Below are 27,099 nucleotides of genomic sequence, written 5' to 3'. Positions count from 1 at the left end.
TGTATAGAGAATATCATCTATTTGTTTTTCTTTCTTTATATATCATCTATATATACAGGCACACACAAGCACAGCATTGAGTTGGTTTATGTTTTTATTTTCTGTCTTGCTGAAACTGCAATAAAAATATTAGTCATTAATGCATCTGTAAAAATGTATTGTTACTTAGAATTTTTAGGCTGCAGATCTTAAATATAGCAAATCAAAGTTATCTGTTTGTTTTAGAGCTGGATTACAGAAATGAAAGAAGATGAGTATAAAACGCGATATGCTACAACTGAAGTTTTCAAGGAAAATGTGGAAAATTTACCACCAATTCGTAGTTCAGAGAACCATCTTTCCCTAAATCAGGTTATGCAGTATCCATATGTGAATTTTATACTATATGGGGCGAAGGGGAGACAGAATAAAAGCGCCATTCTTCATTAGAATATGTGATATTCTTCTATTTTTTTAAAAAAGCTCTTAAATGCATGTCTAAATTTGCTACATGTGTATTAAATAGTAGTGTTAAAACAAAATCATTGATTTCCCAGAATTGTATCTTGAAACAACTGTTGAACATATTTGCTTATTTATGTTAAATTTATATTCTACCTTTCCTTTACGAGCTCATGGCAAGATATATGGCACTGGATCCTTCCTAATTTTTTTCTTAACCATTAAGAGATAACAACTAACTTAAAGTTATTCAGTAAGATTGCCAAGGGAGAGTAAACTTGAATCAGTATCTACCCAATGTTCAACCAGTACACTAAACACTAAAGAAACTTAACTTGGATCAAGAATTACTGACAGATGTAAGCTAGCATGGCCATGTAGTAGGAGAGTTGAGCTCTAGTTGAATGAATGTGCTGAACAATAGTAAAAAAAATTAAAAATATGTTTTTATAATGTCTGTTACAGAATGAAACTGTAAAAACAAAGCAAAAAAAGAAAAATATACCAAGAGACTACAAAGAATGGGATAAGTATGTTGGATACCTTCTTCTCATTACTTAGTATGGAGAAATGCTTTTACTCATCTGGATATAACTGTAAACAAAATGTCCTTAAGGCCCAGATTCAATCCCTGATGTTGCTGGTATAAGAGTTTCTAATATCTGCATTGGGAAAGATAGCTGCCTAGGATTGTGAGGGAACATTGCTTTAATTGATTGGCAACATGGGTTGTGATAGATCACTGGCTTTCAAATAAAGGATTGAAGGATATAGTTTTGAACTTAACTCATATTGTAATGAACGCTTATTGTAACTGAAACATACACTAAATCATTTTGAATTTAAGGTTTGATGTTGAAAAAGAATGTTCCAAAATTGAGAATCAGGAAGACAACAACTCTAAAACCAGCATTAACAATAACATAAAATTACCAAAAGCAGAAATAGACACAACAGGTAAGTAATCTCTAAGGAATGTATAGTTTTTTTAAGAAACTTTGGTTAATTGTATATCTTCATGGCATCTGTACATATCAGATTTTTAAATTTCCATTCTCAAAAACAAGTTCCTGCCACTTTATTATGCTTTGGTCTGTGAAGATACAGCTTTGCCCGCTGTAAAACAAATAAAAAGAAAATGTTTTTTCTAATTACTACTGAAGTAATTAAATTACTAGTAGAAGGCAGGTATTTTGAAAATGAAATTTTAAAAATTATCCTTACCATGTAGCAAATTATATAGATAAAAAAATTAAAAGGTTACAAAGAACAACATCAAATCTTGACATTTTAGTCCAGGCAGAGTTGACTGGCTGAAACTTTCGAATATATAGAATGAGCTCATAGGCTTCTAATCTGCAGTTGTTCATTGGTAACATTGTTCTCTAATGTCTCAGGCACAAGTATGTTCCACCTTTGCTACTTGAGAGCCTTTTAAATGGAGATCCTGAGAATTAAACCTATGAATTCCCCCCAATGCAAAATCTATATCGAAATTATATAAAATCTATAGGGTTATTGAAATGCAGGATTACTGCTTGCCAGATTAGTGCACTTTTTATAAGATATCCATAGCTATGAAAGTTAAAATACTTTTATATAAATGTTTTTGCATGCAAATGTTATTCCTTTCATTTATAATAAGAATTATTCTAGGGATGACTACAAAAGAAAAGACATTTGCTGCTCATCGTGAAAAAGAAAAAGGTAATGAAGCATTTGTCACAGGTGACTATAAAGAAGCAATTGCCTACTACAGTCGGTAAGTCACTGCTCTTTGAACTTTCTTTCTGATTTATTAAAATAATTTTACTTTGTCTTTATACAAAGTAGGAACCTTGATTTGCTTTAAAAATAATCAGTTTCATAGATGGGAGTTCTTATATTCCATAAAGGGTATCTATCAAATTAGTATTGTGAAACTCTATAAAAGGACTGAGAAAAGGCTACAGACATCACAATATATAGATAGAATCACTGTAAAGATTAAGGGGGGATTGGGGAATTGTTTCAGTAAAGGGCAGTATTTTTTTTCCTAAGTGCCAAGTACAAAAATAGGCAGCAACAGCTTTCCTCTCCAACTTGAAGTTGGACACAACAATGGGAAACCCCTCTGCAATATCTTGTATGGTGAAGCTTAGTCAAATGACATATACATGATCCCTTTCATTTCCCAATTCAATGTTGGTGATGTCACTATCACAAGAGAACAACCTCAGTTACCCAACATGCTCTTTCCTTATGGTGAAGCAACATTATGAAAGAAGTAGTAAGTAAAATTAATTTATTTCGCTTACTACTTATTTCATAATGTTGCTTCTCCAAAAGGAAAGAGCATAAGATAGGAGATAATAGAAAAAGGAATCAAACTAAGTCTGGTTTATTCTGAATGTTTATTTTAACAAAGTTAGTCAGTAGAATGGCACATTGATGTGCTTTTCTTAATTTAGTTTTTGTTTTATGGTAAGATATTACATTAATGTTTATATTATAACAAAAATTACATTGAAAGCTAAATTTTTTCAAGCTCCTATATCAAGAAACACAGGAATGCTGATTTTGCTATAAAAAGTCATTTCTATCTTCAGATGTTTCAGATGCCCTTTTCAATTTGCTTTTTCCTATTAATTGTTTGATCAGAGTTGATTGCATTCACTCTGATTGTGTCATTAATTTCTTTCCTACTATATCTTGCCCTTGAATTGCTATGCATAGCAATATGCCTAAACCTTTCTTTTGCATTTCTAAACTATATTGGAATGCAATAACAGTTCTTTTGAACTCACCTAATTCTTCTTTCTGTAGTAACTCAAGTAAGTATTTGTAAACTCTAAATAATGTTGCTTACATCTACTAAAGTGAGTTTTGGCCATAACGTCTGACATAACAGTGAAATTATCAAGCATTAAATTGCTAATAACTATTTATTGAAGAGTCTGGATTGATTGTATGGACTGATTGATATATTTTGCTCTTTGAAGAAGTATATCTGCACTCCCTACTGTGGCTTCATACAATAACAGAGCTCAGACAGAAATCAAACTCCAGAACTGGCAGAACGCGCTTCAGGATTGTGAGGCTGTATTAAAAATGGAGCCAGAAAATATAAAAGGTAGAATTATTTAATATATTTCTGAACACATTAAGTGCTAAAACAAATGCCTTATAATTATGGAAATAAGGCTAGTACAGTATATGTGGCAATTTTAAACAAAGTGTGCACTGTTTTTGAATTGTCTCTCTTTGAGCCTTTACCAATAGATTTGGAGAGGGTAAGGGCAAACACACTGGGTCAATCAGGTGATTTTTCAAAAAAGGTGCATTTTATGTAATTGTGCCAACAGTTGCTACATGCCTGCTCTAAAATGATCCAAATTACCTTTTGTATTTCAATCTAGAACATACACAATTCTATAGTCAAATAAAATACATTTAATACCAATAATTTATTACACAGAAGTGTAGAGTAGAAAACTTACATGCTTATTATTTAGAAATTAATGAGAAATTGTTTAATAGATGAGATTTATAGACCGTTTTGAATGACAATTATTTTAAATATGCACAAAGACGTTGCATAGTCTTCACATACTTCTTTGCTGAGAAAAAGCAGTGACAGCATAAAAAATATTGAGTATTTCCCTATTGTTATCCTATGTTAGCTTCAAAATTTTATTTTATGCCTAATCTGAAACAATATTAACTAGGGAAGGAAAAGAAATACTCATTTGGTACCATCAGAAATTCATTTTGGTTATCTGTATAGAAAGGTTTTTTAAATCATCCACAGTAAATTTTAAACGGATTTTAAATTGAAATGTTTTAATTACGGCCAAAATTATTTAATTATTTTAAACAGTTTTAGATTTTGTATGCTTTGTATGTATGTCTTGTTTTTACTTTGGCTGTTCACCGCCCTGAGTCCTACATTGGAGAAGGGCGGTATAGAAATTTAAACAAATAAATAAATAAAATAAATAAGTAATAACTGAAAAAAAATTGAGGCCAGATTGAAATATGGATTTCTTTAGCTTTATGCCAATATTCAATAGTGAGATTGCAAATTAGAATTCATGCTTCTTTAATTCAAATGTATTACTACAAAATTAAAAAAAACCCTATCATCTGACACCCTAATTAGTAGATGTAATTAGTAGATGTAAATAGTCATGATATACTTATCCCCAAATCTGTTTTCCCCACCCTCTCCCCTCAATACAAGGAAACCCCAGTCATTTTAATGAAATCTGAATAGTCTGCAGATTACGCATAATATGTCAAATGCGATTTTTTAAAAAAACCACTTGCTATTGAGGCTGATTATATGTAAAGACTACATAATTGCTTTACACTTACAGTATGTATGCAGCACTAAAATCTTGTTACTCAGAAGAAAGTGATAACTATATTTGTTAATTAATCTGTAGCTCTTATGCGTCGTTCCACTGTTTATAATAATCTACAGAATTTTAAAGCGGCTGCTGAAGACTTGAGGAAAGTATTACATATTGATCCAAAAAATGCCATAGCTAAAGTAAGTATTAATACTTATTTTGAGAGTTGTAGCATTAATATGTAAGGATACTTGCATTGCAAGTTGTTTGTTGTTGGACATAGGATTATAGAAGGTGTGCTAACCTTTATTTGAATTCTGCTAAATTAGTGGCTGTGGCATTTGACAGAACTCTGTTGTAATGTGGAACCTGGGATTTCTGATCAAGACGGGTTAGACAGGGGCAGGTGTATTCCAGGACTCCTTGAAATTCTATTAGGCTGATAACTGTTTAATTGGGGATTCCTGTTGGAAATGAAAACTCTCTTCTGATAATTGATTATAGAAGTGGCATCTAAGAAGATACTGCCACCATTTTTCCTCAAGGTGACAGCCTCATATGGATAAATATGTAATGTTTGTCTTTTTAGTGAAATAGAAGTGATATAAAGACACCAAAATAATTGTTAACTCTATAAGTACTTGTTTGGATGTGTCTAAGAATAGAAACTCACAGTTAGAAATCTTACAAAATCTGTTGTCACATCTGTTGCTTCTTAAATGAAGTCTCATAAATCTCTTCTGGGCAAAGCCATATATTTAGAAATTTAAATTCAGCTTTAAATGATGTAATAGGAATTTCAATGAAAAAAAGGAGCCTTCTCTTAATAATAGCAATAATATGTTAAATGTTGGTCTTGACTTAAGGTTATCAGCTAAATACTGGGAACATCTATTGCTCTCCTTTTCTTATACCTATAATGCTTGGCCAATTATTGTGAAGTTTCTCAAATTTGCCATAAGAGGTATAATCTAAGAAAACCTATCTTGATGGTATAAAATGGGCAAATAAGTTCCATATTATGTTTTTCTTGAGCTACCTAACATAAATCCAAGAATATGTCTTCTTTGGAGGATAGAAGAGTACCTGTGTTTGCTATTGTGATTCATTTCAACTTTGGAATCCAGATTATTTCTGGATTCCAAAACATTGCAGGAGATTGTTCAACTTAATGTTTTTCTATTTATTTTTCTATTTATTTTCTTCTTGATATTTTTGACTAATAAGATGGTAGAGCAGTGATGGCTAACCTTTTTGCCATCACGTGCCAAAAGTGGGGGGAGTGTGGGGGGGGCGCTCGCGCGTGTGCTCACATCCATAATTCTATTCACCCCACCCCCCGCGCATGCATATGTGACCCCCCCCGTGCTCCCCCCACTTTTGACATGCAATGGCAAGGTAGGCCTGTATTTCGCTCTCCCCAGGCTCCAGAGCCTTTCTAGGAGACTGGGGAGGGCAAAAATGGCCTTCCCCACTCCCCCAGAGGCCCTCCGGAGGCCGGAAACAGCCTTTTTCCTGACTTCCGGTGGGCCCAAAAGGCCCAAAAATCAGCTGGCTGGCGCATGCATGCACACCAGAGCTGAGCTTGCGTGCCCACTGATATGGCTTCACGTGCCATCTGTGGCACGGGTGCCATAAGTTCGCCATCACGGTGGTAGAGTAACAAAAAATCTTTTCCATCCTAGCTCCACCCAGAAGCAAAAAAATATATATGCTAGTACTCACTTCCATTGTTCAAAATATCTATTGTTTGAAGCAAGGAAAAAGCTACCTGCATATGAAAATGTGATTTTCCTGGTTATAAATTTCCTTTGGATAACTTCTTTGATAACTACTTTTCCTGATGGCAAAGCTTTGGTTTTGGGTTGCAAAATAAACTTTGTGTATGTGAGGCACAAGACTGGCAGACAAAGTGAAACAAGAATTCAGAATTGATTATACAGAAAAAGGAATTGTTGGACAGGTGCCCTGTAGAAATTGAAAAACTAGTTAGGAGTACTAACAATTCTTTCATGATTAAATGACATAAAGTTGGATCCGGATCTAAATTACGGTTAAAGAAACTCCATTAAAAGAAATTAATGTTTTTTAATAACTCACACAAACTCCTGGATTTTTATGGGCTTAAAAGCAAGTTTAAATCCAGTCCATAATAAGATTGGTACAGCTGAAAGTACAAATTGTAATATTTAACTAAAATATTACTATTATTCTACAGAAAAAGCTACTAGATATTGATAAGAATCTGACAGAATCAAAACCTATATCTCAGACCCAAAGCAAGGGAAAAAAAATATTCATTGAAGAAATTGAAGAATCAGAAGAACAAGAGACAAATGAAGGAGAATTTGTAAATGGTTCTGGAGATGGAAGTAAGTTTATTGAATGTTTCATTTCAGAAACAGTGAGTAGATTGCACTCTGTTTTTTAAAACACTGTCAATCTAGTTTAGGATTTTTACAAAGACTGTAAAAACTCTCCAAGATTTTTGAAATTTCTTTAAACCCTACCAAGCGATATCAGGGACTTGAATCTGAATGTTTCTATGTGCAAAGTATTATTCTGTTACTTTATTAAGCTTCAGTAAAGATCATATGCCTGTTATCTCTTTGAACTCTTTACAGCAGTGTTTCCCAAACTTGACCCTTTGAAGATGTATCGACTTCAACTCCCAAAATTCCTCAACCAGGCATACTGGTTGGGGAATTCTGGGAATTGAAGTCCATGCATCTTAAAATAGCCAAGTTTGGGAAACACTGCTTTACAGTTTCAATATCAATAGTTTTCCTTTGATGACTGTTCACATTAAAAGTCTGAATAACTTTTGGAATTAATGTGTAACAGTTTCCAAGTGGGAAATAAAGCTAAAGACAAAGTATATCTGTTCACAATGGCATATTTAAATAATAGCTAAAAGTGTTACAATTTAAAGCAATGATACTGATATATTCAAGTTTATTGTATTCTGCAAAATAATGTTTGAATAATGTCAGAAATTTAAAATGCTTTTTCTTTATAAAGCTTTTAAAAGCAAACAATTTATCCATAGTGGTATTTTCTTCAATAGAAATAAAAACACCTACATTTTACAAAATAGTACATGTTTTAAAATAGTCTTTTCTACTTAATATATTTCAGTAATGATACCCAGTAAGTCTGTTTATTAACATAGTTATGACTGCTAATTCCATATAATTTACTGAGGGGTTTTTCACTGAACACCTAGTATTTAGATAGTTAATTCCAGGTGAACTGCGTGTCATGCAAAAACAGGGTCCCACTAGTCTTGAAATAACAGCAGACTCGGCAGTTTTAAATTTCTGTTAATAGCAGTTGTTTGGATCTTTATAATCACTTACAAGATACACAAATCTTGGGCTCAGTTCTTTTCAGTAAGCTAAATATCCTGTGAACTTTCTGATGAACATTTCAGTCCACCCCTGCTTTGTTCTGACAATGGTTCCTTCCAATGATGCACACTCTAACCCAGCTGATTCACTTCCTTGTAGAAACTGCAGTGCTGGTGGGAAAGGAGAGCACAAGCGAGCCAGCCGACATGGGCAACGTACAAAAGAAGTTCAATAGTCGAGGAGGCGCCTGGAAACCAGACCATAAAGAAGCCCAGAAGCCCAGAGACCGTTCAGAGAATAATGTTAAAAAAGGTGTATTGGAAGAAACGATACGGGAATCTTTGCAAGATGATAAAAAGGAAATAAATGGCTACCAGAGCAACTATATAAATGGAAATGAAATTGGGGAAGGAAAACCAAAGGATGTGGAATCGTCAGCGGCTGGAAAAAGCAGTTCTACTCTGCTGCCTGCTAATGCTGCAAAACTGAAAACTGAAGGAAATGAATTATTTAAGGATGGGCAATTTGGAGAAGCTATTCTGAAATACTCCAGAGCAATTGAAAATGTACTCAGTTCAGGTGAGATACATATTTTATGTATATATTTTTATATGCAATGATTGCAACCTTTTTCAAAAAGATGATTTTAAAATACCACTAAGCTTTTTGATCTTTCCTCCTTTTTGTTTTGTTCCCGGAACTAGCGGATAAAAGGTTCCTTTGCAGTAACAGCCAATTATAAAATTGAATTCAAATTCAATAGATGACTGAAATTTTGTAATGTAGATTTCCTAGAAGCTGAATTAAGGGTTACATATTTAAAATTACCATAACTGCCTAAAAAAAAAATTTCCTTGAAGCAACTGAATTACTGCAGTTGTGCATTTTCAGCACAACTCTATTACTGCAGTGAAACTTGGGAACCCAATGAAGCATATTTTTATGGTAACAGCAGCTGCATTTCAGTAACCAATTTTCTCCATAATTGTAATTCTAGGAATCCAAGCTCCAGAGGATTTAAGTATTTTGTATTCAAACAGAGCTGCGTGTTACTTAAAAGAAGGGAATTGTGCTGACTGTATTCAGGATTGTAACAGGTAAATAACAGTTGTTAACAGGGAAAAATAAATCTCGTGATTACGACAGTATTTGAACTAGATTTATAATCTGATAATTTTTTTTAATAAATTGAAAGGTGTAGCCTGTATTAATGCTATCACACATTCCATTGGAATATATTGCACCTAACTTCTTTTGTAAGGCAAAGGAAAGAAGATGATGAATAAGCTAGTTAATATTTCTTCCAAATTGCATCACAATGCCTGAAAGGCTTTAATGTTAAGGGAAGTTCATTATAGAATTTGGATGGGTATTTATGCATGAATTTCCTGTTTCATATTTAAACCTGCAATCATGTACAGGGCATCTACAAAGAGTTGTATTATAATTACAACATAGTTGCAAATTATGTAGAAATGTTTCTTGACACACTAAGGCAACCATGTAGTCTGTTGCAGAAAGATATTGCCATTAGAATCTCCTCTATCTCGAATATCCTGCAATGTTCCTACTATTTTAAAAAAGCCTTCTGTTTTTGTGTTCTTAATTGTTGTCTAGTGAATCAGATCTCAGGAGGTAGACATACATAAAAAAGACAAAAATATTTAGTTTTTTGATTAACTACAAAAATACTAGATGGCAAATGTGTAATATTATTATACTTACTTAGAAGTTATATAATCCACAAACTACATACAGAATACTGTGGTATTCTGTAGAGAAACTGATAACATTATGTAGTATTAATATTATATAGTAAAGTAAAATAGATAAGGTAGGGTATTATTACTGATTTACTGTGCTACAACATGACCCCAAAAATTCTACATTGAACAAAATAAATAAATTCATATTTGGATGCTGAACTATTTTGGGCTGATCTTTAGAGGAAAAAAAATCATTTGAAAACAGATGAGGGACTATAACTTATGTTTCAATCATTTCTATAAGTTTCCTCTAGTAACTACGTCTAGATCCAATATATTTTTATACCCAGTAATGCATCTACATCGTTTACCATATATTATTAAGGGCAATAGGCCTGCTAAGATAAAAACGTTTAGTGCTTTGTTATATCATTCATAAGTAGAGTGATGTAATGGAACTAGAATACGTGAATTCTTGTTTGTACTGTGCAAATGCAATCACAGAAATGTTATCCTGTTAATATGTCCTATTTGTCTATTTCAAAATATATATTAATGCCTTTATTGATATATTGGACATTTAATTTAATCATACAGCAGTTAAGAAAACATTGAAAATAAAGAAACAAAAAAATGAAAATATAAAAAGATGGAAAGTAAATAAAAGAAAAAGAAATATATAATTTGGGAATGAGTACCTTTGTAATCTTGTTATATTTGTAATTTTAAATATTTAGCATGTTATACCCAAAAAAGGTGGCGTAATCTATTAAGAACAACTTTGCTGATGTAACTGAAACAGGAAAAAACAGGTGTGAACCCAAAATCTTTAATTAAAGGATTCTTAAAAGCAGTTTGCTGCAGTGTAAATTTTTCAGCCATGCAATTTCCTACTCTAATTTTCCAATGTATCATTATAAGAAACTCTGAAAGCCAGCAACAAAGAATTAATTTCCTGTGTTATATCATTTAATAAATCCTAGGAAATAATAATAATAAAGCTAGGTTAGCATTAATAGCTGAACATCTATTGTCCAGTCTTTTTTACTTTTAGCCAGAATGGGGCCAGAAAGGGGGCATTTCCAACCAAAGGTGTTAGCTTCTTTATATGCTCTCCAACATGGGCTAGAACCTATGGCATGTGTGCCAGAGGTGGCACACAGAGCCCTCTTTGTGGGCATGTGCACCGTCGCCAGCTGCTCTTCTGATTTCTGAAAAACGGCCCAAAAACAGCTGAAACTGGCCTGAAAACGGCCAAAAAACAGGCCTGGGCATGCCTGCCAGCTGGTCTTCAGGTTTCCAGTACTCTGACAGATGCATGCACATACACGTGTGTTCCGGTTTGGGCACTCAGTGCCGAAAAGGTTCTCCATCACTGGACTAGAACTTCAATTAATATAATTTTCATGTCACGTGGTAACCATAAAGAATTTATGTTTAGAAAATCTAGATGACTTGACCAAAATACTTTTAACAGAACGTTTTAAGTTTTGAGCTAATTCACCTGCTTCGAATTCCTAAGCTTAATGTAAGATTTTTATTACAGTGTTGAAGCTGTTTCTTTGATATAAAACGCTGCATAGACACCTATTCTTCAAACTTTTTTAATGGACTTGATTGGTAATTTTAAGAAGAAATCATTGCTGCAGAACTTTACTGACTGAAACGAGCGTGGGCAGTTCTGCATAGAACAGTTTTTGTCTTATCAATAGAGCTTAACAAATTTCAGTAAGCATATTGTGTGAAATGGTAGTAACACCAACTGATAAATCATTTTGTTTATCTATCCAACTTCCTAAAATTCATTTCATTAGAATCTTGTGATTAAGATGAAATCAATGTTTAAAAAAGTTTAAACTCTGCATCTTTCCTATATGTTTTATTTTTTATCAATGCATGTAATAATTTTAACATTTGTTCTTTAGTGCGTTGGAACTTCATCCATATTCTATTAAGCCTCTTCTACGCCGAGCACTGGCCTATGAGTCAATGGAACGATACCAACAGGCATATGTGGATTATAAAACTTTATTGCAAATAGATAGTGGAATCCAGGTTGCAAATGACAGTGTTAACAGGTAAACATTTATGACATTTAAAAGAACCACCAGTATAGAACACTTTGAGAAACTATGTTATATACACACATTTTTAAAATAATTACTCTCATCATAATGATATGGTTTCTTTTTTTTATGTAGCTGTCCTGACATATTTTTCTTTTGCATTCATTTATTTATTTTTGAAATTTATAAGGCTGCCTAACTCAAATACTGTGATCTTGGGCAATGATACTATTAGATGTTGTTATTCAAGTACTTAGCAATTGATTTTACACAAAACTGGGAATGCCTATCCATTTATATACTGACATTAATGCATCTTAATCTGCAAAAGGTTAGCCAAGGAGCATTACTTGCAGTTTCTAAACATCTGGTAATAAAAAGAGAAATGTTGTAGCCAGTTGAATCAGTAAAGATTGTATAATTGTGATGTGTATACTCTTGCGTATCATCAAGCCAGTGGGAGAACATTGCTTTTGTTATTTAACATCCCATTTTGTGTGCTAAAATATCCTCTTTGGCATCAATAGTAATCTAGTATTCGGGAATAGATAGAGTTGCAGTAGCCTCTGATGTTATTTATCAAATTCTATGTCTACCAGTAATCTTGACTCTAAGTGTAAGAGCCTTGGTGGCACACTGGTTAGAATGCAGTACTGCAAGCTACTTCTGCTGGCTGCCGGCTGCCTGCAATTTGGCAGTTTGAATCTCACCAGGCTCAAGGTTGACTCAGCCTTCCATCCTTCCGAGGTGGGTAAAGTGAGGACCCAGATTGTTGGGGGCAATAGGCTGACTCTGTAAACCACTTAGGGCTGTAAAGCACTGTGAAGCAGTATATACAGTGGGGCAAAAAAGTATTTAGTCAGCCACCAATTGTGCAAGTTTTCCCACTTAAAAAGATGAGAGAGGCGTGTAATTGTCATCATAGGTAGACCTCAACTATGAGAGACAAAATGAAAAAAACAAATCCAGGCAATCACATTGTCTGATTTGGAAAGAATTTATTTGCAAATTATGGTGGAAAATAAGTATTTGGTCAATATCAAAAGTTCATCTCAATACTTTGTTATATATCCTTTGTTGACAATGACAGAGGTCAAACGTTTTCTGTAAGTCTTCACAAGGTTGGCACACACTGTTGCTGGTATGTTGGCCCATTCCTCCATGCAGATCTCCTCTAGAGCAGTTATGTTTTGGGGCTGTCGCTGGGCAACACGGACTTTCAACTCCCTCCAAAGGTTTTCTATGGAGTTGAGATCTGGAGACTGGCTAGGTCACTCCAGGACCTTGAAATGCTTCTTACGAAGCCACTTCTTTGTTGCCCGGACGGTGTGTTTGGGATCATTGTCATGCTGAAAGACCCAGCCACGTTTCATCTTCAATGCCCTTGCTGATGGAAGGAGGTTTGCACTCAAAATCTCACGATACATGGCCCCATTCATTCTTTCCTGTACACGGATCAGTCGTCCTGGTCCCTTTGCAGAGAAACAGCCCCAAAGCATGATGTTGCCACCCCCATGCTTCACAGTACGTATGGTGTTCTTTGGATGCAACTCAGCATTCTCGCTCCTCCAAACACGACGAGTTGTGTTTCTACCAAACTGTTCTACTTTGGTTTCATCTGACCATATGACATTCTCCCAATCCTCTTCTGGATCATCCAAATGCTCTCTAGCAAACTTCAGATGGGCCCGGACATGTACTGGCTTAAGCAGGGGAACACGTCTGGCACTGCAGGATCTGAGTCCCTAGCGGCGTAGTGTGTTACTGATGGTAGCCTTTGTTACGTTGGTCCCAGCTCTCTGCAGGTCATTCACTAGGTCCCCCCGTGTGGTTCTGGGATTTTTGCTCACCATTCTTGTGATCATTTTGACCCCACGGGGTGAGATCTTGCGTGGAGCCCCAGATCAAGGGAGATTATCAGTGGTCTTGTATGTCTTCCATTTTCTAATTATTGCTCCCACAGTTGATTTCTTCATACCAAGCTGCTTGCTTATTGCAGATTCAGTCTTCCCAGCCTGGTGCAGGTCTACAATTTTGTTTCTGGTATCCTTCGACAGCTCTTTGGTCTTCACCATAGTGGAGTTTGGAGTGTGACTATTTGAGGTTGTGGACAGGTGTCTTTTATATTGATAACAAGTTCAAACAGGTGCCATTAATACAGGTAATGAGTGGAGGACAGAGGAGCCTCTTAAAGAAGTTGTTACAGGTCTGTGAGAGCCAGAAATCTTGCTTGTTTGTAGGTGACCAAATACTTATTTTCCACCATAATTTGCAAATAAATTCTTTCCAAATCAGACAATGTGATTGTCCGGATTTGTTTTCTCATTTTGTCTCTCATAGTTGAGGTCTACCTACGATGATAATTACAGGCCTCTCTCATCTTTTTAAGTAGGAGAACTTGCACAATTGGTGGCTGACTAAATACTTTTTTGCCCCATTGTAAGTCTAAGTGCTATTGCTATTGCTATATATTCTCATGAAACAGATTCCATAATATGAGAGAGAAGCTATTTTTATGGTAATAATCTATAATGATTGGGATGGCAACACATTCTACCACAGTCTTCTAAATGGTAGCATTGACCCATGGAGCTGTTGTAACTGATGAGAATCCTAGCATTCTGACTCTGGGAAAAGGAGATGAATATCTAGTAGTTTTATAAAACTACTTCATGAATTATGCTGTAATTACAGAAATTTCTGAATCATTCTCTTAAGGTTTATATCATGATATTTTTTTTTAGTTCATGTTAGTTTAAGAAAGTATGTAGTGATATAAGGCAATCTTTTCCATCCTTTCCCAATTCAAAGAACTAGAAGTGTAAAAGCTTGTTAGATATATCAAAAAGTAAGTAGGAAAACATAATACTATATTGAGACTTTACTTAAAGGCCATCCTTAGGTACTACCAATTTGGACCATTTTTGGCTTAAGTTCAATTTACCACAAATGGTATAGGTCTGATATAAGGATATATTACCCAGGTATTCCTGGATGATACAGATAATTGGTATTATTAAGGACTTAAGTATCAAATAAAATAATCTCAGTCTTTTAATTTCCAGTCTGATTTTGAATCAGAGATAGCCTAATTTTCCCTGGTGGATGATTTACATTAGGAACTAGAGGGGATCGTGTGTGTCTCTGGTGATTCTATGGAGTCTCTAGGTGACTTTTGATACTATTGATGATCATATTGTTTTGAACTGTCTAGTTGAGATAGGATGGAAAAACAATTGTGTAGTAACATTTGAAACATAGATTCTGCAGACAGTACCGGTAGCCTGCTTTTCAGCCTCACAATTATTGGCTAATGAAGTTGTTCTCCATTTTACTTAGTATCGCTATAGAACAGCCTGAAGTAATCATCCAGAAAATTGGATCTGGGTGTCAAAAAAATCCCAGCGATACCCATCCTCCATATTAATATAAAGGACCTGCAGAGACTGTAGCAGTCCTGATCTGTTACCATTTGGTAGCAACGTAATCCAGACAAGATAATGAATACTAGCTGTAGAAAAACTAATCTGTAATGAAATGCCTGCTTTGTGTGAGGTGGCACTTCTCTCAGCAAACCTGTAAACAGCTTGGAAGTGCTCCTCAGCATTGCTCTTAAATATCTCAAGATACTTGCAGCTAAAAAGTTTGACAGATCAGGTAGGTGTGCCAGCCACAGCCTTTCTGGAGTATGTGGATGTATCCAGTGTTAGACAAATGCTAATCACATCCAATTGAATTATGGTAACCTGCTTTGCTGGGGATTTTGAAACATCAATTGGTGACTAGTCAGAATTCTGATTTTTCTTTTTCTGAATTCATGTTTTAGGTGTATTATTTTTGCTGTCTTAGTAATGTAAATGTGAGTGAAAGTACTTTTACATTTGAATTTATTTAGTAACAAGATGCTTGATTCATGGGATTCTGATACTATTGCTGAGTAGAGTGGAAAGCTTTTCTCACGTGGGTTCCCAGCCTTTGAATCTTGGTCCACAATAAGTGGACAGATAGTACTTGGATTTTTGTTTTGCTTTCTGTTGTTACAAATAAACATCAATCTGCTTTTTAGACTAAGGGGGGGAAACGTATCCTATTTGCTATCCCATGTCATCTGATCTCAATTCCCTATCTTTCCTCCCAAAGACAATAACTGATGCAAAATGATATTTGAGGGGCGGGGGAAGGAAGGGATGTGTGCAGATAATTTTTGCATGGATGTTTGGTAGGACAAGGAAAGCAAAAGAATGGTCTAGTACTGTGATGGCGAACCTATGGCACGTGTGCCAGAGGTGGCACGCAGAGCCCTCTCTGTGGGCACGCGCACCGTTACCAGCTGCTCTTCTGGTTTCTGGCGTGTGCATGCACACCAGCCAGCTGGCCTTCCAGTTTCTGGCATTCCGGCGGGTGCGCATTCCAGTTTGGGCACTCGGTGCCAAAAAGGTTAGCCATCACTGGCCTAGCAAGTTATATTTGATTTATTTATTATGTAGTGTTTTTAATGTGTGAATTTAACTGATATGTACATTTTCTATTTGTTGAATTAGTACTCCTGTACTTTAGCATAATGTGCAGAATATAAATAATCAGTACATTGATATTGCATATTATTATTTCAGTGTGAGTAGTCATTTTTAAAGGATTTGCATTTGCCACACTGATAGATTACTTTTTTTGCCATACACCAATCAGTGAAGTTGTATTAATATTATTGTCAGTGTTCCGAGTAACACACCCATTGAAAGCAGAATTCTGAGGCAGGTAGATTCCTCAAAGAACATATTTATTGGATACATCATATCGGCACAGCCGGTGAAAACCAACTCTAACAGTTCTTGCAGTTTTCACCTAATTAAAAGAGTAAAAATCCCCCCTCCCAGGTATCACCAGTCACATTGTCCAAAGCGCGCTCACATTTGCAAACCGGTAGGGAAGGTAAGTGAATCCCACCTCTGGATACAACATTATCTATCACCTTGTGAAAATATATTTCAGACTGAACTTTAAATAAACTGAGAAAATGCTTAATTTAATATTTACTGTAAGATCTCCTAGCATTATGATACAACCTGAAAAATCTGTAGAACATGTTTTTTATTTTTACATTTCAATATACATGCTTTCAGAATTGTCCAGAATAGCCTAACTACTCATTTATTGACTGAGTTCCATTCCAACAACCAGGTCATTAAACAAAATGGTGGCTAAGTGAACATGTGATAAATAGATGCACTGTGAAGATCATCGGTTGCTGTGATCATTCAGATATTTTCCTACAGCTACATCAGTGTTATTCTCATTCTGGTGTGTGTTGTTGTCAGGCAGACAAAATTTGTTGCAAATAATCTGCAATGGTCAGAAAATGATTTTTTTTTTATTGCTTTACAAATGGGTGTACTTCTGGTTTCTGGCTTGTTATTTAAAAATGTTTCTGTCTGTCATGCTTAACCCAATGACTTTTTCCCCCTTTCTAGGTCTTATTTATACTTTTCCCTTCACTGCTTATTACTCTTTTCTTCCTGGCAACCCATCTCCTTATTTCAACTGCTTCCTTCTCTTCCTCTTCCTCCTGCTGGTAATTCTTTTTTTCAGCTTGCTAAGTATTTGTTTCTGGACTTTATTAAACAGAATTAAGTTAAATTGAAGTGGACTAGATATCTCAATATGTTTAATTTTTTTTAATTGGTGTCCTGTGATGTTTTTAGAGTTGCTTAAAGATTACTATTAACATTTTCATACCTAGTGAGAAATGAAACTAAGCGTCTTAAGGATAACATAATCTAAGTGGCCAATACTGATCTGAACAAAACAAAGGTTGGAAAGACTTTAAATTTGTACATACATAGATCTGAGGTAACACTGAGTGCTGTGAGCATTTTTAATAAAAAATATTGTTATATATAATAAAACTTGTTTTACTTTAGGATAACGAGAACCTTAATAGATCTGGATGGCCCAAATTGGAGGGAGAAGTTATCACCAATACCTGTTGTCCCAGTTTCTGCTCAGTTACACTGGTGGGATGGAGAAAGCTTTACTTCAGAGTCAAAACAAAAGAAAGCTGCAAATACTTGCAGAAACCAACTGTCACAGACTCCTAGTATGTGTATATTGTTTTAGTATACCAGTAGAATCATTAGTGAACCATTATGGAAAAAAGTTATATTTGAGATGTTGGTTCCATATCCACAGAGATGTTTATGTAGTCTTTCATTGTTTATGCTAAGCTTCCTAAGCTTTCCTTTCCCTGCAACTTCTCATTCTACGAAAGAGCATCTCAGAAAATCAGACCATGTCCTGGAGCCGACAAAATCCAAAGTGTTGTAGTACTTAGAAGTAGAAATTAAAACAATCTGGTAAATGCAACATTTAAATGTAGAGTTTTTTGGGATGGCCTTCATATCTCCTTCACTGGAAATAAATATTTACTACTGCAGTCCTCAAGGATTGACCATACACTATTTTTCAGCTGATATCTTGCTTCACATTCCTCATGCAGCATTGGGGCGAGTGGCTATGTGCATCTATTTAATGTACCTTGAAAGTGTGGTGCTTAGTTTTGACTTTTTGGTGGCAAAGAAGTCTTGTGAGATCATAAGGTTAGCCGCACTGATAAGAGCATGTGGAAACTCCCTTATTTAATAATGAAAGGAATGTTCTATAAGTATTTGAACTTGCTTTCTGAATAGGTATAAATATTCTTCGGGCTATTAATGAATGGGCATCTATTTATCTTTATTGACAAATAGGTGATAATGCAGAAGAGAAGTTCAAGCTATTTAAGAATCAAGGAAATGAATTTGTGAAAAAGGGTAAATATGAAGAAGCATTAATGAAATACAACGAGTGCATAAAGCTAAATTCACAGGAAAAGACTATCTACACTAACAGGTAACAAGATATCTAATACTGCATCCAAATCCTAGCCAGCTTTGTTCAGATTGTTAGGCAGTTATCATTCGTTTTAGTGGAGAAAAGCTGTTTGTAGTAGTCATCATTTTTGTAAATGAAATACAGTTCCAATTTTGTAGATAACGTATTTACATTTCCTGCAGGAGCTCCAAGTAATATACATGTTACCATTTTAATATCTCTTATAAGGTCAGTGAAGTAAGAGATAATAATTAGCCCAAACCCATTGAATGGACTTCATTCTCCACATAACACACTACCTATTATATCGCACCATTGCAATATTGTATATTCATTTTACTATAGCACCGTATATTGATACCAATATGGCATTTGGGCCCATAATTTGTTCAGATGGAAATACTCTACACAGCTGGGCAAATGACTATAAAGAAATAATAGAAGCATAAGCACCAAGCTGTTTTGAGTGTTGCAACAGGCTCTTACACGCTTTTGTCTCTGATTGTACTATATTAGGGCTCTTTGTTTCTTGAAACTGCTTAAGCATGAAGAAGCCAAGAAGGATTGTGATCATGTTCTTCAGATGGATGACTCTAATATCAAGGCTTTATATAGAAGAGCTCTAGCATACAAAGGTTTAGAGGTAAGATCGAAGACTGTTAACCTGTCATATCTGTTAACCTGTAGATATTACCCATCAGATGTGTGTAATGGCTATGAAAATAAAAATGATGCACAAAACATACATTATTATATAATAAGTAAACTTAGCTTAAAGGCTTAAGGATGTCAAAATGAAAAATGCTGAATTGGGGTGACCCAAATAGTAAGAACTATTTTAATATAAACCAGATGGGAAACATTTTTAAGGAAGTATTGGAAAGCCAGTAATATCAAATATCTCCAGGACTTGCCCTTTCACTGGCAGGAAAGATTTAAGAGGACACAGCCATTGCAGGTTCAACTGTTAGAGTTCAGTAGAAACCAAAAGGCAGTGGATATATTTAGCTGATTTATATATGAAGAGTTCCTGCAACTGTAGCAGCTGGAATCCATAGGAAACTACTGGAGTGTAATCAGAGGCATGCTGGATAATAATTCTCAGGATGTAAAAGCCAAGGAAAGGGAGCATAGTGACAGGGTATTTGGAGAAATAATTGTTTCTAGTTTCACATGTTTAAGTGTTGCTCTACACGTAGTTCTCAATTTATGACCACAACTGGGAATAGAATTTATGTTATAAGTTGTTATGGTTATATGTGGAGTCACGTGGTTGTAAATACAAATTCAGCTTGGTTAATGGCACTTTTTCCTGGCAAAACTAGCCAAAAAAAAAAAAAAGCAAATCACAATCACATGACAGTAGGATGCTACAATCAGTGATAAATGCATACTAGTTGCCAAGTGCCCAAATTGCAATTGTCACCAAGGAGGCAAGGCAACAGTCATAAGTTTGAGTTCAGGTCATAAATGACTTTTTTTTTTTTTGCAGACTTCTGTTAATTCAAACCATTGTTAAGTAATTAGTCATAAGTGAAGGACTATCTCTATTGCTTTTGGAATGATTGTTGGGACCCTATCTTAAATAAAATGAATCTTTTATACATTTGCCAAGGGACCTGGTATATGTTTTTGTAAATTACATGAGGTTTTGGTAACAGAGATAACATAGCTTCCTCCTTACTTTGATAACCAAAAGCTTTTATAGCAGATCACTCACCACAGTAATGGATTCCTTAAGAACATAAGAATATCCCCGCTGGATTAAAGATTAATCCAGCAAATAGCTATAAATATAGTAACATTTAGAAAATGTTGGGAAAGAACAGAAAACATGAAAGCAAAAATCCAGGTTATTTTTCTGACTATAAGTAAATATTGTAACTTTTCCAACAATTTGGAGTGGAGTTCTATCAGTACGCTGACGATACTCAGCTGTACATCTCCACCCCAGGCCACCCCAACAATGCCCTTGAAGTGATGTCCCAGTGTCTGGAGGTCGTGCGGGCCTGGATGGGGAGAAACAGGCTCCAACTCAACCCTTCCAAGACCGAGTGGCTGTGGCTTCCGGCATCCCGATATAGCCAGCTGGTGCCATCGCTGGCTATTGGGGGCGAATCATTGGCCCCCACGGAGAGGGCTTGCAACTTAGGCGTCCTCCTGGATCCACGGCTGTCTTTAGAAGAGCACATGACGGCCATGGCCAGGGGGGCTTTTTATCAGGTTCGCCTGATACGCCAGTTGCGCCCCTTTCTGGATCGGGACTCCCTACGCACGGTCACTCAAGCACTCGTCACTTCCCGCCTGGACTGCTGCAATGCTCTCTACATGGGGCTCCCCTTGGGGTGCATCCGGAGGCTACAGTTAGTCCAGAATGCGGCCGTGCGGGGGATTATGGGAGCGACGGGGCGCTCACATATGACACCTCTCCTGCGCAAGCTGCACTGGCTTCCTGTGGTCTTCCGGGTGCGCTTCAAGGTGTTGGTGACCACCTTTAAAGCGCTCCATGGCTTAGGGCCGGGTTATCTGCGAGACCGCCTTCTGCCGCCAATAGCCTCCCACCGACCGGTTCGCTCGCACAGAGAGGGCCTCCTCAGGGTGCCGTTGGCCAGACAGTGTCGGCTGGCGACCCCCAGGGGGAGAGCCTTCTCTGTGGCAGCACCTGCCCTCTGGAATGACCTACCCCCTGAGATACGCACGATATCAGACCTCCGGACTTTTCGTCGGGTCCTGAAAACACACCTATTCCATCTAGCTGGGCTGGCTTGATCCCATCCTCTCAGTTTTAATTGAATTTGGTTTTAATTGGGTTATTTTTAATATCTTGGGCCGAAATTATTTAATTGTTTTTTAAATTGTTTTTAAATTTTATATGCAACGTTTTATCTTGGCTGTACACCGCCCTGAGTCCCTAATTATTATTATTATTATTATTATTATTATTATTATTATTATTATTATTATTATTATTTCTTATTTAAGCCAATAATTGATTTTTCTAACTTTCAGAACTATGAAGCTAGTATTGAAGATCTGAATAAAGTTCTTCTAATTGATTCCAGTATTGCTGAAGTACAGAAGGAACTGGATGAAACAACTCAACTATTTAAACTTAAATGTGAATTTACAGCCAACAATCAGCCAAAGCAAAGGAAAAAAATTGAAATCCAAGAGGTATTTAAGAAAAACCACAGAGGCTTAAAAGCTTTAGATTAAATTGCTAGATTTTATTTTTAGCTTTATTTTTAGCGGATACATTCTCTGAATACATACGGCATTTGGAGATATTTTGTAAGAATATACAGCGTGAAATATAGAAGTCAGTTTGAACTACGCTTTTATAGTTTAATCTTCCCCACTTTGGTCAGGCGCCAGACTAAAATTCTCCACTACAAAATAAAGTCCCCATGAGACTTTACAACTTTTCAATTTTCAGTGATAGAAAGCTGGACAGAGCTGGACGGCATCCCTGGTTGGAAACACTAATAGTTGACCTTGATAAGATGTAAGCTAGAAACTGCCCTCCTTCAAGTTGATTTCAGGAAAGTGGTGCTGGAAGATATCGCTTCACTACATTAGCCATTGGTCTGTGATGTCTCTCAGGATAATACTTTGCCTTTGTTTCCCTGATATTGTTTAATGTATATTAAAACTGGCAAATTACCTTTTGGATTTGCTATTCCCCATATGAAGGCAACAACCACTTCCATGTTGTTTTTCCCTGAAATTAGTGAGGCTGTTCTAAATTTTACTGCAATAGCTGAGATTACTAATGGATAAGATGAATGCAAACATACTGCATCCTAATCCAGATAAATCAAAATTTGCGTGTAGCTGGTCATGAAGGATTCTACCTCTACTGGAGGAAGTTGTATTTTTCTTGAAACCTCTTTCCTAGTTAGGAAGTCTGTTGTCCGGACACCCAATTTTTTATGGGGTTCAGGAATCCCCCACTAAGACTAGCATGTTTGTTCCTGAGCATGTCAGATTCAGTCACAATATATAGATCCTGCTTACATCCCAGTTGTACTATTTTAACATACTGCATGCAAGACCGCCCTTGAGAAACTTCAGTTTATATATAATGCAGGCTCAACTCCTAACTAGAGCCAATTATAAACAGCTTATACTCTGTGATGAAAATAGCCACTAGTTTGTTTCTGATCTGGCATGATTCAAAGCTGATGGTGCTTTTTATGAGTTGGGAACCAGACCTTTTGAAATATCATATTCTAATTTACCAATCTCCCTTAAGATTTAACATCTTATTCCTTAGAGAAACCAATTCAGGAAAATAATAGATGGCCCCTGATGATTTTACCCAGACTTTGATCTCTGTTAATGCTCTGTTTATTCCCCTGAGCAGGACTTTGCAACAAAACTGCTGAGCTGATTTTATGGTTTGGTGTTTTATGACGGCTATATTTATTTTTAAAGTTTAGTTGTACTTTCAATTAGTGTATTTTTATTGTTATTGCTATTAGCCTCCTTGATTGACATTTTTGGAGAAAAGTGAACTATAAATAACTGACTACTACCAAGTCACTTTGGACAAATCATATGGAACTTTCCCATGAAATTAGCAACCCACTGAGAATTGGGCACTAGAGAATAACTCAATCAGCCTCTCTGTGATCAGCTGCAAGTTATATATATGCGCAGGAACATTTTGGAAGATAATTTAGGAAGTAATAAATGAAAACATGATGATGATGAATGAACTTCTCCAAAGACACATTTAAATGTCTTTTAAGTGGTTACAAACGCTCTTATGGCTCGACTCCTGCTTACTGTAATTAGAATTTTTTTAATGTTGTATTTATTAAGGCTGACCAAATGCATGGTTATTTCTTTGTGAAGGTAAATGAACAAGAGGAAGATGATACAGAGACGTGTTCTTCAAATACAGCAATAAACTCTTGCAATGCTAAAGAGGAGCTTGGAACAGCCATGCCATTGAATAGCTCAGAAAAGCTAATCATTTCTAAGCCATCAAATGCCTATGAATTTGGGCAGATAATCAACATCGTGAATGCCCGTAAGGACATTGCTGCTTGTGCGGAGCTCTTAGCAATGATTGAGCCAAAAGATTTGCCAGTACTACTAAGCAACAAATTAGAAGGAGATATTTTTCTCATCATTATTCAAGCTCTGCAGTCTGATGTGTTCAGCCAAAAGCCTAATCTGGTATACCAACATCTTTTCTACCTAAGTAAAGCTGAAAGATTTAAGGTAAGCAGATTGTCTTCAGTGTAGATTATTTTTCAAATAACACTGGTATTTAGGTAAATGTCATTTTTAAGAACTAATTAAGTGCACATACTTTTTTTGCTCAGGTGGTGCAGACACTTCTTGGTAAGAATGAAATAGAACAGGTTCAGCAGCTACTGGCTTCTCTTTCCAATGCGCAAGACCAACAATTTTCTTTGAATGATCTTGAGAATCTTAAGAAAACCTTTGAACTGTAAACAGCTTCTTTTTTAATTACTCCAGGCAAATATGCATAGTATGTATGTCCATCTTACACCAAGGGAAGGCAAACAAATAAGTTTTATCTGGGTTATTTAATATGCTGCATATTTTACACACACTTTGATAATCAGCTCCTTCACCTTGTATATGTTTTATTGTACAATTATTTTATTTATGGGAATGTTCCCTACTCTTTGGCACCTGCACTTATATCAACAAATAGATTAGAAGTAGGACTGGGGCTTGAACGACTCATTTAGATAGGAAAGAAAAAGAATGAAAAATACTCGGTATTTGCTTAAGAAAGAAAACCATGAGCCACAAGGACACAGTCCCAGAAGGCCAAGGAAATCATCTAAAATGTTCCTTTTATGAAGGGATGTTAAAACAAATGATAATACTTATATGGAAAGTGTTCAAATGGTAATATGTAGCTGTTTTTGTTTTATTTTCTTCTAGTATAGGGGATTTTTCTAAAGAAAAACCACTGTTCAAAAATGGTGATCAACACTGCAATGAAAATGTCTTTGAATAAGCCCCATTAAATAAGGAATTGTGAGTCTTATTTTAAGTGGGCATGTGTTGAAAGACTATGAAAGTGTAACCCGGTGATAGCACTTTGTTTTTGCAGCTGGGGGAAAAAATGGACACTATGCATACCAAACTACAGTATATTTCAACTTCAGTTTTGCTTTCATTTGCTGTTCCAAATTCATCTGGCTTACGTTGAGTATGGCTTTCAATAAAACCCCCAAGTCATTTCTTGCCTTACTCTTACAGAATTAACATGCTGGAGGGTTCTGAATGTGTACAGCTGTGTGAACCTTTTAGCAGCTGGTTGCAACAAGAGATGTTTGAATCTCCTCTGAATTGCTTCCATTGAATATACAAAGGGAGAGTTCTCTGAGCTAGTGACTTACTATAGAACAGCAAAGATGAAGCAAAAGATGTAAAAAATGTTTTGAAGCAATAGAGTTATTATATTTTAAACTGAAAACTAATTTATTAATAGTACGCAATCCAAATTATATTACAGGAAATAGTACAGAAGTACTATTTGATACTTTTACTATTTTGAATTAAATGTTTTCTTGGATTAGAAACTGTAAAAAAAAAAGTTAAGAGCTTATCCACTTGAATTGTTTCCCTTGAAGAATTTTTGTAATAAGGTATTGAGCTGATCGATATAAAAATACTTGTAATGAATAAATATTTTAAAAGAAAGATATTGGGCATTTATTTTTATTCTTTGTTAACGGCTTTGTTTTCCAGAGTGCCCCAATATATTTTTGTAGGATACTGGTTGTTCAGTTCCTGAGGTGAACATTTGGTCTCTAACATAGAAACTGGTTTTGGTGTTTATGGATTGAAGTGTAACTTGGCTTCACAAAAGTGTGGTCAATTTAATTTGATAGTACCAGTTCAATTTGCAGTTTATCTTTTAGGGCAGGGATGGGGAACTATGGCCCTTTTATGACTTGTGAACTTCAACCCCCAGAATTCCTGACCCAGCCATAAAGGGGCCATAGTTCCCCACCTCTGTTTTAGGGGAATGGTCATAATCTAGTATAAAAACACAATATGGACTATTAAGATTCCTTCAAACATGGCTTTGGCTATAGTAGTCTCTCCTAAATCAATGCATCTTTGATGTTTCATACATTTAAACATTGTGGCTTGTGAAACTTGTCTTTCCAAAGATGTGTAATGGTGTTAAGATAGTTAAATAGGCAATTTTTATTAGTAGCAAAGTTAGAAACTCTTTTCAAAGACCCCACCATGTATGAGCAAGTTGGCTAATCCCAACATCTCCTGGTGGTCAAATCTATCGAAAACATCTGTCCTGAGGTTTCCTGGAAGGAGGAGTCTTCCGGAGCACATGTGCGCAATCTCCTGTCTTTTCCTTGTCCACAGAGGTTCCAAAAAACCAGTCTACTCTTTGGTTCTTTGGTCTTTGCTGCAGCTGTCATTTCTGTTCTCCACAGAGAGATTTCACTGAACAAGTCCTGATTTGCTTTGAAAAATAATATTTCTGTCCTAACAGCATCCCTAAATCTTTCAGGCAGAGTTCAGTGGCGTATCAAAACCCAGAGAAAAATGGTTTCGGAAACAGCTAGCAGTATTATTCAATGTAATTCATTACTCATTCCTTGATTAATTGGACTATTTTGGGTACATTATCATAGCATTTTTAATCAGTTGGAACAGAACTCTGTGCTTATTTTCTGTGAATGCTGGAGAAGGGGAGAGAGTACTATATTTTCCTTATAGTTTACAGTATGAATCATCTCACATATCAGAATATCCAAATTTTAGCATTTCACATTTTTAAAAATGCAGCATTTCTCAACCATCATCTTTAAGTTGCATGGATTCCAGCTCCCAGAAGTCTCCCCAGCATGCTAGGTGGCAAATTCTGAGAGTTGGAGTCCATGCATCTTGAAGTTGAGAAACACTGCTTTAAGGAGTTGATTCATTAAAGTTGATGTGACTCCTCAAAGAAGCTGCAGAAGCTGAAAGGTAGAGGGGCTCTGTTAATGAATCACAGAATGTTGCTGTGCTCACATGAGATCTATCTTCCCAATTGTTTTCAAAGTAGGCACATCCCAACCACAAACCACACGATTCTTTAGATAATGTAAAATATAAATACTGGCTGCTCAAATACAGCATTGAAGCAAGAAAAGTTTAGGAGCCAAACCTGTACTTGTTCTAAAAACATGACTTTACCATTCCAAGATATTTTCAGAACAGCAGTTTTAATGTATAGCTTTGAAAAGCATGGGATGGAAATAATTGCTTAAAACATCCACATCAAGAGCTACAAATTCAGGCTCAATGCTTTCTAGCACAAAGTCACGTC

At 35.7% G+C, this 27,099-nt stretch overlaps 1 protein-coding gene across 1 annotated transcript in view; it reads left to right on the top strand.

Moving 5' to 3' along the window:
• SPAG1 (sperm associated antigen 1) overlaps positions 1-25,315 on the top strand; it is a 29,689-nt gene extending 4,374 nt beyond the window's left edge. The window contains exons 4-19 of the mRNA XM_070942081.1: positions 226-351; positions 907-971; positions 1,289-1,398; positions 2,098-2,203; positions 3,423-3,553; positions 4,869-4,975; positions 6,994-7,147; positions 8,285-8,704; positions 9,123-9,222; positions 11,757-11,909; positions 17,816-17,991; positions 18,641-18,782; positions 19,281-19,407; positions 21,774-21,938; positions 23,625-23,996; positions 24,101-25,315. Of these exons, the coding sequence (XP_070798182.1) occupies positions 226-351; positions 907-971; positions 1,289-1,398; positions 2,098-2,203; positions 3,423-3,553; positions 4,869-4,975; positions 6,994-7,147; positions 8,285-8,704; positions 9,123-9,222; positions 11,757-11,909; positions 17,816-17,991; positions 18,641-18,782; positions 19,281-19,407; positions 21,774-21,938; positions 23,625-23,996; positions 24,101-24,232 (2,586 nt within the window). The 3' untranslated portion in view covers positions 24,233-25,315. The remainder of the gene's footprint in view (positions 1-225; positions 352-906; positions 972-1,288; positions 1,399-2,097; positions 2,204-3,422; positions 3,554-4,868; positions 4,976-6,993; positions 7,148-8,284; positions 8,705-9,122; positions 9,223-11,756; positions 11,910-17,815; positions 17,992-18,640; positions 18,783-19,280; positions 19,408-21,773; positions 21,939-23,624; positions 23,997-24,100) is intronic.
• Positions 25,316-27,099: the final 1,784 nt, after the last annotated feature.

The sequence above is a fragment of the Pituophis catenifer genome, unplaced genomic scaffold, assembly GCF_029215685.1.
Source record: "Pituophis catenifer annectens isolate HBS135680 unplaced genomic scaffold, rPitCat1.0.hap2 SCAF_3, whole genome shotgun sequence".
Classification (NCBI taxonomy): Eukaryota; Metazoa; Chordata; class Lepidosauria; order Squamata; family Colubridae; genus Pituophis; species Pituophis catenifer.
Note: the sequence above shows the minus strand (reverse complement) of the source record. Positions and strands in the feature narration are given on the sequence as shown.